This window comes from Arachis ipaensis, chromosome B06 (assembly GCF_000816755.2).
Source record: "Arachis ipaensis cultivar K30076 chromosome B06, Araip1.1, whole genome shotgun sequence".
Classification (NCBI taxonomy): domain Eukaryota; kingdom Viridiplantae; phylum Streptophyta; class Magnoliopsida; order Fabales; family Fabaceae; genus Arachis; species Arachis ipaensis.
Genome location: NC_029790.2, coordinates 34420267 through 34432101, shown reverse-complemented (window position 1 = coordinate 34432101; position 11835 = coordinate 34420267). Strand labels below are relative to the sequence as shown.

At 34.6% G+C, this 11835-nt stretch overlaps 2 protein-coding genes and 1 pseudogene across 2 annotated transcripts; all 3 read left to right on the top strand.

Moving 5' to 3' along the window:
• Positions 1153 to 9716, top strand: LOC107646810 (annotated as a pseudogene).
• On the top strand, positions 5894 to 6409 carry LOC107646201 (pyruvate kinase 1, cytosolic-like). The gene is made up of 2 exons (XM_021104397.1): positions 5894 to 6050; positions 6235 to 6409. The coding sequence occupies exons 1-2, from the start codon at positions 5945 to 5947 to the stop codon at positions 6351 to 6353; spliced, it is 225 nt and encodes a 74-aa protein (XP_020960056.1). The 5' UTR covers positions 5894 to 5944; the 3' UTR covers positions 6354 to 6409.
• LOC110263354 (NADP-dependent malic enzyme-like) lies at positions 6415 to 7808 on the top strand. Its single transcript, XM_021104521.1, has 6 exons — positions 6415 to 6418; positions 6529 to 6593; positions 6684 to 6761; positions 6856 to 6930; positions 7050 to 7375; positions 7467 to 7808. Exons 1-5 carry the CDS (start codon positions 6415 to 6417, stop codon positions 7167 to 7169), a joined length of 342 nt encoding a protein of 113 aa, XP_020960180.1. The 3' UTR covers positions 7170 to 7375; positions 7467 to 7808.

The window sequence follows — 11835 nt, the reverse complement described above, 5'->3', positions numbered from 1 at the left end:
GATTGAAGAGTGTGATAGTAAACCTATGATTTCTTGTTTCCTTTGCATTTCTACTATTTTTCCTTTGGGATGAGATTGATTTGTTTTTTTTTTAATTTTACATATTAAATTTAGTTTGGATTTGGATTTTGTTGCTTTTAGATTTAATTTGAAGATATTGGTGATTTTTATACTTCTAAAAGAAGACTGAAAAAAGTGAAAATGGTGGTGCTATTGAAATAATGTGAATAAAGTTGATATTTTATTATAATTATAAATTATGTATTCTGTTCTGTTTAATATTTTAATTTATTAAACAAAATATAAAATATCAATGTATTCTATGTAATCTTGTATATTTATGTTCATGTCTCTATTAAATTGAGACAGCAACCAAACACAACCTTTGAGATTATAAAATATCATGTATATATGCGCTATATATAGAAAATTGAAGCTATAGAGTGTACAAAGCTAGAATAACTTAATCTTATTACTTGATAGATTTCTTAGTTGAGAAGTAAAAAGTGTCTTATATAAGTATATTAATTAAATTAACGAGTGATGACATTAATGTGTTGTGCTCGTTTAGTCATTAAGTTAGTAAGGCAAATTACGATAGTAAGGCAAATTAAATTTTTTTTTTTGGTGACTAGTAAGGCAAATTAAATAAAGCCACATTACAGTTCTTATTAAGCTAAGATATTAGATGATATAATTAAACTAGAGTCGTCTAAAACAAACGTAACATGTTTTTGTCACCTAAATGCTACAGAATTCAACAAGTTCTAGTATAGAAATATTTCTCCGACATATAGATTATTGAGAATGTGGTGATATTAGTCGTCTGAAACTTTTTTCGTAAAATATGTAGCTGAAACAAGGGGGTGATTCCAACCAATAATTTAGTTGAAAAATTTTTTCTGGAATTTTTTTAATAATTGTAGTTGGAGTTAAAATCGAGGGAATATATTCTGATAGAAATCCAATTTTTGAATGATTAATTGTTAACATTTTAGGAGATTTTTTATTAAATTTTTTTACATTATTGTATTTTTTTTGGTGAACAACAATGAGAAAAAAAAAATAAAAAAGAAAGAGAAAAAAAGAAAAAAAAGAGAAAAGTAAAAAAAAAAAGTCTCTAGAAACAACAAATTAAAGGATGAACTACTTATGGCGGCAGGCTCTAAAGGTAAACTTCATCAGCATTATTTTTTCTAGATTTCATCTTTACCAACCAATCTGTCACGACATTAGCTTCTCTTGAGATAAGCTCGAAATGAACATCCCAATCCCTTCTCATTTTCAACTCAAAGATCAATTGTATCACATCTTTATCAAGATGCCAGAGCAGAACCTGCTAGCCACTCACCAGCTCAAAAACTCTTGGGCAATCCATCTCACAAACAAGAAGCCTAAGACTTGTCTCCAAAACCCAAGCCAATCCTTTTTATATACTCCACAACTCCATCTTGATCACACTTGATTCAGAGGATTTTCCTGAGCTACCCATTACATAGTGACTGGAGCTATAGCAAATTACCTACCCAAAACTTACACAATCATCCCCCGAGTTCATACTTCCATCACAATTTAACTTTCAAGCACCAAGTTTGGGTAGACCACGAAAGGGATTTTAAACCCTGGATACAACACATTTGAATTTGAGATGCACAGTCAAAATCAACTATCCATGAGCAAGCCTCGTAAGCAATTAACCTAGAGGATCCAAAAACTCCTTGAAAATTACCATTATTTATATCTTGAAAAATTGACCATACTATAGCTGCAAATTTGGAACAATCTCCAAGGAGAAGGCCATGCTTGAACCAATCATGCACCTCTTGAAAATAAAAAATCTCACATCAGAAAAAACCATCGAAACCCAAACTGATCTCATCACTCCACAGTCTCTAAAACAATGAAATATTGTCTCTGGCAGTTGATTGCAACGAGTACATAAGGATGAGGAGGAGAGATGTCTCTGAAAACGTAGATATTGAGTTGGAACAGCATTATGAAGGTAAAGCCACACTAGGAGCCTCAACTTTTCTTGAACACGCGCATTAAGTATCCTTATTTAGCAGAGTAATAAGAATGTTCCCAACTCCAACCCAAATCACTTTCAGATGCAAAAATATAGACTAAACTAAGGATACCTTCCTTTAAGTCACCATGAATAATAGAGTAGATCCTCTCTAAATACCAAATTCCATCTCAGTATACATCCTCAATAGTCAATGCATACTCATAAATATCAAGAAACTCAATTCTCGCTCCTACTGGCTTAGAATGCAACCAAGAGTCAAACCATAAATTCTTTGAGAGAGGCCCCACTTCCCAAACGAACCCTTCTTTTAAAACAAAAGTTATATGTACAATAGACTTTCATATATAAGATGAGAAATCCATTGCTTTAATTGCAAACAGATTTCTTTTCTGAAGATATTTCTAAAGCATAATTTTGACTCAAAACTTATCTTGATTAATCAAAATTTGCCAAACTAGCTTGCCTAACAAAGAAAAATTGACCAATCGGAAACTCTCGTAGGGCAAGACCTCCAAACTTCTTTGGAATTGTCAAAACTCTCCAAGAGGCTAAATGAAGACCACGATTATTATGACTACCACTCCAAGTGAAACTTCAAGTAATCTTATCAATATTAATTAAATTTATGTTATTGTATTAAATTGCCTATATTTGTGATTCTCTTTTCAATTGTACTTAGTAACAAATTATATCAATTCTTGCCTTAATTTGAATATATTTGAATCTTTAATCATCTATTTGGTGTCTTAATGTGTTTGTTAGTATTTCAGGATAAATTAGGGACAAGTAGAGGCAAAGAAAAATGCTAAAAGGAGAGAAGGATCACAAAATACGAAACTCAGACCAGTTAAGGCATGCGCACGATGAAGCACCATACATGTGAAAGGAGGCCGTGCAGGTGGGTGTTTGCACAAGTGATGTAATATTGTGTACACAGTAATACATTCATGTGTCACATTAATAAAACATATTGGACCTCTAAAAGGCCCCAATTGCATTAAATTTTGAAGGAAAAAAGATGACAAATCAAAGGGGATGGGTATTAGATTTTTATTAGGTTTAAATTTTATAGTTTTATGATAGAATTTTTAGTAGGGGTGTACGCGGATTGGATCGGATCGGATATGGCCGAAAATTCGATCCGATCCGCACAATTCCCATCAGATCAGATCGGATATGATATCCGTGTTTTTTAGTGTTAGATCCGATCTGATCCGATCCGCAAATGTGCGGATCGGATCGAATCGGATATCGGATATATCCGCATAATTGAACCTTCTCTTTTTAATTATATTTCTATGTAAAAAATTCAATAAAAATATTTCTTTCACAGTTTTAAACTTATTTATTCCTAAAATATTTTTAAACAAACTTTTTTTAAATAACAAAAATAAAATAATACAATATATGAATAATATTAATTCATCTTATTTAGTCAACTCCAACAAATAGGGAGAAAGTCAAACAAGATTAATCAATCATACCACAATTATAAACAAGAATCTATCTCATTACGTCAACTCCAACAAATAGGGAGAAAGTCTAATGAGACTAGCTAATCTCAATCCAAAAGTCCTAATTGACTTACTAATGAAATTAGCAAAAGATTAGCGTCAATGGAAATAATATTAGCTAACAACTCTAGATCACCAACATAAGTTGGGTTTTTATGACTCAAGATTACCCAATCACTCTTTGGTGGGTAATAAAGGTAAGCATAATAAAAGAGCAAGAATAGTAAAATCTACCAACTATAATTGCAAGAAAAGTAAATTCACAACTCAATTCAACAATTAAAAGAATATCAAACATTAAATCTCATTAAAGAAAAATCAAATCCAACAAGAGCATCCATGAACATAAAAGAGAGCATAAAAGGGAAATTAACAAGAAAACTAAGAAGAACAAAGGTGTAACAACAAGAAATTAAAAGAGAAAACTAAATCAAAACAAGAATTAAAAGTTGGATTTAAGAAAATTAAACCTAAACTACCCTAAATTCTAGAGAGAAGAGAGAGCTTATCTCTCTAGAATTCTAACCTACAACATGATGAAAAATAAATTATGACTACTTTTTTTATTCTCCCTTCAATCCTTGGATTCAATATCATCAGAAATGGGTTGGATTGTGCCCAAAATGAGTTACAAAATCGCTGGGGTCGATTTCATAAAAGTGGGCCACGGACAGCATCGGCGCGCGCGCACAAAGTACGCATGCGTGCCCCTGAACACAAAGCAAAATATATCGAAATTTATATCATTTCAAAGCCCTGGATGTTAGCTTTCCAACGCAACTGGAACCATCTCAATTGGACTTCTGTATCTCAAGTTATGGTCGTTTGAGTGCGAAGAGGTCGGGCTTGACAGCTTTACGGTTCCTTCATTTCTTCATGAGTTCTCCCACTTTACATGCTTTTCTCCTCACTTTTTCCATCCGATACTTACCTTATGAACATGAAATTACTCAACAAACATATCAAGGCATAAAATGGAATTAAAGTGAATTAAAATCATCAATTTTAGGGCCTAAAAAGCATGTTTTCACATTTAAGCACAAATCAAGGGAGAATTACAAAACCATGCTATTTCATTGAATAAATGTGAGAAAAGGTGATAAAATCCCCCAAAATAAGCACAAGATAAACCACAAAATCGGGGTTTATCGAACAAGATAACGAGTGAGCAGTGGGTGGATTGCAAGATAGAGTCAGTTTGTTGAAAAGAGTAAGTTTAATTTTTCTTGTAAAATAATCTAGACCTAAGTTTGTTCTTCCTGTATATTATACTTGAAGAACGCTGTGAATTATGATCATTTCCTCATTTATTTCTTTTCAGCTGTTGGTAACCTTCTCATTATTTTGATGTGTTAACGTGTTGTTGATGTGATTGTAACAGATCTCAAGTGATATACACGAGAAGGTGGATAGTCATAACCGGATGCTGGACCACATGGTTTGCATATAACTATAAAAAATATTTACCGTTTGCACTGCTACTTTTTTGTTCTTCTTTGATAAAATGTTGGTATTTGTTTAGGGGAATGACATGGATTCTTCAAGAGGAGTTCTTTCAGGAACTATGGACAAATTCAAAATGGTATGTGGATTGTGGAATTGTAAAACCATATGGCTTTTGCAGTAGAGTTTTCATCTGGTTCTGATTTTTCTTTGTATTTGTTTTCTTCTCTACTTTTTTTCCCCACTCTTTTAATTATGTTGTACCTTCTTTCAGGTCTTTGAGAAAAAATCCGGCCGAAGAACGTTTTCACTTATAGCATCCTTTGTTGTATTTTCCTTATAACATACTTTTTTATGTTGTAATTCAGGCCCGTGAATTCCTTTCCAAATGGGGTGATCTCAGCCAGACCCAAATTTTTGCTAAGATTGAAATGTTGAGGTGATTTTGATGTCTTCATAGTGTTAACTTTTCTCTTTTAAGATATACTCTTATTGACTATGCTGATTCAATCTTATGTCTGTGTTGAAATTAGGGCCTGACCCATTTTGATGAGATTCTACGAGAAGCTGATGATATTATCCAATCTCGTGGTAATTTGGGCATTGATCTTCCACCAGAGAAGGTTAGTTTTGCCTTTAAAATTCATTTTGTTGTTTGAATGACTCATGTTGTGGGTGTAAATAGCTATATTTGTGGTCATGTGGATAATGCATTTGATATTTGAATAAATTAAAACAAATGGATGCTTCCATATGTTTAAAAAAGGTTTAAAATAGTGCATCTAGTGTTACAAATTTTCTTTGAACTGAACCACATTTATGATTGTTGCCTCTGCCATGCTTCTTATTGTAAATGTATAATTATATTTGCTTTGTGAATGGAAAGTCAATATTAATTAATTTTGATTTGCTTTTGTAGGTGTTCTTATTTCGAAAATTTGCCCTATACAAGTGTAATATGGCTGGAAAACCTGCTGTACTTACACGTGTTGTGGATAGTATGACTGACAACTTAAGACCCACTCGTGCTGAAGCCACTGATGTTGCCAATACTATTTTGGATGGTAAGTTACCAGCTGTATGATGCCACATGTAATGATTAAGCCATTCTTTTTTTTGAATTTACTGATCCCATTTTTCGTGCGCTTGAAGCTGTAACTGTATTCTTCTGAATGATTTTTGGTTTCTATCTTCAGTTATAACTACTTATTGTGTTCATGTTTGTTGAATTTTTAAACAAACATACAGGCAGTGATGCAATACTTCTGGGTGCTGAGACCTTGCGTGGGTTGTACCCTATTGAGACTATTTCCACTTTTGGCAGAATTTGTTCAGAGGTAATTTCATTTCATATCTCAGTGGAATAATCAATAATACACTATGGTATGACTGACCTGAGTTCATGCAAGTAGATTTCCATGATACACTATGTGTGTGTTGATGACTGCTTTTGCTTTTGATGACTGCTTTTGATTTTGATACTTTAATTACATAAATTGGCTTATTTTCTTAATTTTTCTTTTTCGTTTCCTTGGATATAAGTGATATTAAGTGACCTGGTATTTGCTTGTGGAGGCAAAGGAATAACTGAAAATCTGCTAAATTTTGTATATGTTCACTTTTAGTTGCGAGAATTCCTTAGTTATTCTTCCTAATATGTACATGATTATATCTCTGATAGTGTATGATTTTTGTAGAAACCGCTCATTCTTGCTCTCTCCAATTCAACATCTCAATCTGAGTGCACTGCGGAAGAAGCTTATACGTGGAGCAAGGTAACTAACTGTTTATATAATTGGCCTCAGAAATTTAGAATAGATTACACACATCATTATGTGTTAATGTTGTTTATCTTAATTTAATTTGTAGGGTCAAGCAATCTTTGCTAGTGGTAGCCCATTTGATCCTGTTGAATATGAAGGAAAAGTCTTTGTTCCTGGACAGGTTTCATTTGACCTTTGCTACCTACACATTTTGTTATTCAATATAAACATCTCAGTGGCTGACCTTTATATATTTATTTTTTCATTTTATTTTTTCGCGCTTCCTGCATTGCTGTTCAGGCCAACAATGCTTACATATTCCCTGGTTTTGGCTTGGGTTTGCTCATCTCCGGTGTAATCCGCGTCCGCGATGAGATGCTCTTGGTAGCCTGTGAGTTCATTCAAGCTAAGAGAGATTAAATATACTAAAATCAATTCAATCTAAATTCCAAGAAGGTAGAACCAAGAACTCACTAACGGTTTCTTCTTATGCAACAGCTGAAGCTTTGGCTGCACAAGTGTCACAGGAGAACTATGATAAAGGACTGATTTACCCTCCATTCTCAAATATCAGAAAGATATCAGCACATATTGCTGCTAACGTGGCAGCAAGGCATATGAACTTGGTTAGTTTCATGAAATGTTTTGAGTTTCAGACAACTTTGCTCTGTTTTCTTTTCAATACTTATATCTTTTGTGCTGTGTTTGGTAAAACAGGTCTTGCTTCTCATCTACCTCGACCTAAGGATCTTGTCAAATATGCAGAAAGTTGCATGTACAGCCCAGGCTACAGAAACTACTGTTGAGATTTTTGAACCATATTATATCATGTTTTGTTTAGTTTAGTTTCAAAGGCTACAAACTATGATTCAGACCAAAGCTTGTGGCGGCTTCATGAACTAAACCAAGCAGAACATATTAGTAGTGTGCTCTCCGCGGTTTTACAGTTTTGAGATACTTGTTAGGAACAGATTCATTTTATTGCTAAGATAGATTGTTGTACAAGGCATCGCCATAGGAACTTAAATTCTTCAACCAGTTGTGAGAGAAGTTTGCTAATTCTTTCAAATTGTAAACAGGACAATCACTTTCCTATGCAAACTCAGAGATTTATTTTGTATTTGATTTGTCTTGTAATAAAAATTGCATACTATATTTATAGTTTGGTATAAAAAAAGAACTGAAAAATTTATATTTTGTATCGATGAAGGTAAAAATCAGAAAAAGGATTTTTTTGAAATTTTATAAGGCTATTGCCACGCTTTTAAAGCGTGGCCATATCTTTGGCTATGGCCACGCTTTAAAAGTGTGGTCATATCTCGCTATCGCCACATTTTAAAAGCGTGGCCATATCTCTCTCTATCGCCACGCTTTTGAAGCGTGGCCATAAAGCGTGGCCATATCTTCACATACGGGCATGCTTTTATGGGTGGCCATTTGTAAAAAGCATGGCAAACGAAAAAGCGTGGCAATAAGTTGAAAAAAGCGTGGCGATAGAGCAACCGCCACCCTTTAAAAGGTCACCCTTTCAAAAGCGTGGCAGTAGCTCAAAAAGCGTGGCAAAAAGCTATCGCCACGCTTTTTTCAACTTTTTGCCACGCTTTAAAAACGTGGCAATAGACGTGTTTTTTTGTAGTGTGAAGAGCATTCAAAAGCATCAAGTTCAACTAGAAAGAGTGGGTCATGAAAGACATGTAAGCTCATATCAATGCACAAAGAATATAAGAGTTATACAAGATTAAGCATTGATTTAAAAGTTTCATCACCCTACAATATCAAACAAGTCAAGAAGCACCAAGATTAACCAAGAAATTCTCAACAATTGAGTAAGAGAATTCAACACCCTTATTTAAAATAAGAAACTTAGAAAACAAAATGGAAAACAAGTTACAAAAATAAAATTAAAATGCAATGAATGAAAATAAGCAAATGCAATAAAAGGAAATGGAAGAAAAGAAAAAATTTTTTTTTTATTATTTATTTATTTATTTTTTTTTAAAAAAAAATTTCAAGAGAGGAAGAAGAAGAAAAAAGAAGAAAAAAAGAAAAAAAAGTAGAAAGAAAGAAGAAGAAAAGAAGAAAGAAGGAGAAAGGGGAAAGGAGAAAACCAGGGCGCAAATCCGTGCATATGTGCCATGCGTGCTTAGGCACGGATGCAGCAGATACAATCCGCGCACGCACGCCATGCGTGCTTGGGCGCGGATGCAGCAAAAACAATCCGCGCGCGCGCGCCATGCGTGCTTGGGCGCGGATGCGACAGGGACAATCGGCGCGTGCGCGCCATGCGTGCTTACGCGCGGATCACCTGGCACAAAGTAGGCATAAAGTGGGCACAACTCTCAGGTTTTAGTACTAGGAGTTGTGAAACCACAACGGCGCGTGCGCGCACTGCGCGCTTGGGCGCCGATGCCCGATTTTTTTTTAAGAAGCATAAAAACAGAATTTAACACTCTCCTAACCTATAAACATTCCAAAGCAACCAAAATTCAAATTTAACAAAAATCTTTAAGTTTTTGAAAAATTTTCAAACATACTAAAAACAAAACTTAAACTACAAGTAAAATACAATTCAACAATAACTAGACTAATCAAAGCATGAATGCAACAAACAACCTATCAATAAAAGCAAAATGCATAGGAGTATAGAAAATAAAAAGAACTACCTACAATGGCAACTCCAATCACTTATTAACCAAATCTAAAAGAGAGTGGAAAGAGTTTACCATGGTGGGGTGTCTCCCATCTAGCACTTTTAGTTTAAGTCCTTAAGTTAGACATTTGGGAAGCTCCTTGTTATGGTGGCTTGTGCTTGTACTCATCTTGAAACCTCCACCAATGCTTGGACTTCAAGTAAGCTCCAAAATTCAAAACTAATGGCACCAAGCTTTGATGAAGTTCCACACAAGCTAAGGGCTTCCAAAATTGTGCTTGCTCACCTTCTTCCAATTCTTCATCATTCATTATATGCTTAGGAGGTTGCGCACCCTCCTTAACATCGCCTTCAAGCTCAATGGAAGAGGGTTCAACAACTTCCACAAAATCCTCAACAATGTTACTTGGTGTGGAAGTGTTCTCAAACTTGTAATCCACCTCTTGTTCAACTTCCTCTAACTCTTCAACCACTTCTTCTTCTTTAACAATCTCTCCCTCCTCCACGTGCTGTAAGACATACCCCGTCTCCTTGTCCTCATGTTGAGATTCTAAAATCTCCTTCATGTTCCTTTCTTCGGTTGATTTCTCACACTCATCCGTGGAGATGCTTTACTTGTTGCATGAGTCCCATGAGTCCAAGTAGGCTTTAATTTTGGCAAGGTTAGCCTCAATAGCTTCATAATTCCTCCTTTGGGCTTCCTCTTGCTCTTTTTGACGGATTATTGCTTGAAGCCGATCCATTTCTTCCTTGAGACGATCCATTGACTCTTGGATGGATGGATGTGGGTGTTCTTCCTTGGAGGGTTGTGGTGGAAAAGGAAATTCATTATGTGGTTGAAAGTTATCATACATGGGAGGTGATTCATCTTGGTAAGGGTAGTGAGGTGGTGGTTCTTGAGGGTATTGGTGGTGGAATTGGGGTGGTTCTTCATATGGTTCATATGGATCATAAGGTGGTTGGTATGGTGGATATGGGTTGGGGTCATATAGAGGTGTTTGGTGAAAAGGGGCTTGTGAGTAAGGTGGTTCAAAATTATGTTGAGGAGGTGGTTCATAGGCATATGGTGGTGGTTGTTGACAATCATAATAAGGGTCACCATATCCATTAGATTGATATGCATTAGGATGAGAGTTATACCCATAAGAATCCGGAGGTTGTTGTTGTCAAGAAGGTTGATCAATCCCTTAAGGCTCCTCCCATCTTTGATTGTTCCATCCTTGATGCACATTCTCATTGTAGTTCCCATTTCCTACAACATAATTTGAACCAAACTCATAGCCAAAGTGATGAGAATTCATAGTAACAAACAAAAACAAAAACTAACAAAAATAAGCAACAAAATTCTAAGACTAACAAAAACTAACAAATAAGCAAAAAGTAAACATATTCACAATATTCACAATAGCCAATAATGTAACACCATTGCAACTCCCCGGCAACGGCGCCATTTTGATTTAAGAATTTGTCGTGTCGGTCTAGAATTTCTCTTCTAGAAATAAGAACTTCGTTGTAAGCATAGTTCTAAACCAACAAACAATTCCCACATAAAAAATTTGAGTTGTCACATGTACAAACCCCAAATAAGAATTAACCGGAGTATTTAGACTCCGGGTCGTCTCACGAGGAATTGCAATGAAGTGGTCAATTATTGGCTATGAGGGGACAAGGGGGTTTTGATTTATGAGAGGGCAAGGAAAGTAAATTGGGCAAGAAAAGTAAATCAAGTAAACAACTAAAGAAAGCAAGTAATAAAGAGAGACATTCATGGCAAGGGTTGAGATCATAGGCTTTCTATCATAGTCATGCAATGATTAATTCATCTTATTTAGTCAACTCCAACAAATAGGGAGAAAGTCAAACAAGATTAATCAATCATACCACAATTATAAACAAGAATTTATCTCATTACGTCAACTCCAACAAATAGGGAGAAAGTCTAATGAGACTAGCTAATCTCAATCCAAAAGACCTAATTGACTTACTAATGAAATTAGCAAAAGATTAGCATCAATGGAAACAATATTAGCTAACAACTCTAGATCACCAACATAAGTTGGGTTTTCATGACTCAAGATTACCCAATCACTCTTTCCAAGTCAAGAATGCTCAAAATCTACTCTAAAGCCCAACCAAGCATTTTGTCAAACACTTGGTGGGTAATAAAGGTAAGCATAATAAAAGAGCAAGAATAGTAAAATCTACCAACTACAATTGCAAGAAAAGTAAATTCACAACTCAATTCAACAATTAAAAGAACATCAAACATTAAATCTCATTAAAGAAAAATCAAATCCAACAAGAGCATCCATGAACATAAAAGAGAGCATAACAGGGAAATTAACAAGAAAACTAAGAAGAACAAAGGTGTAACAACAAGAAATTAAAAGAGAAAACTAAATCAAAACAAGAATTAAAAGTTGGATTTAAGAAAAT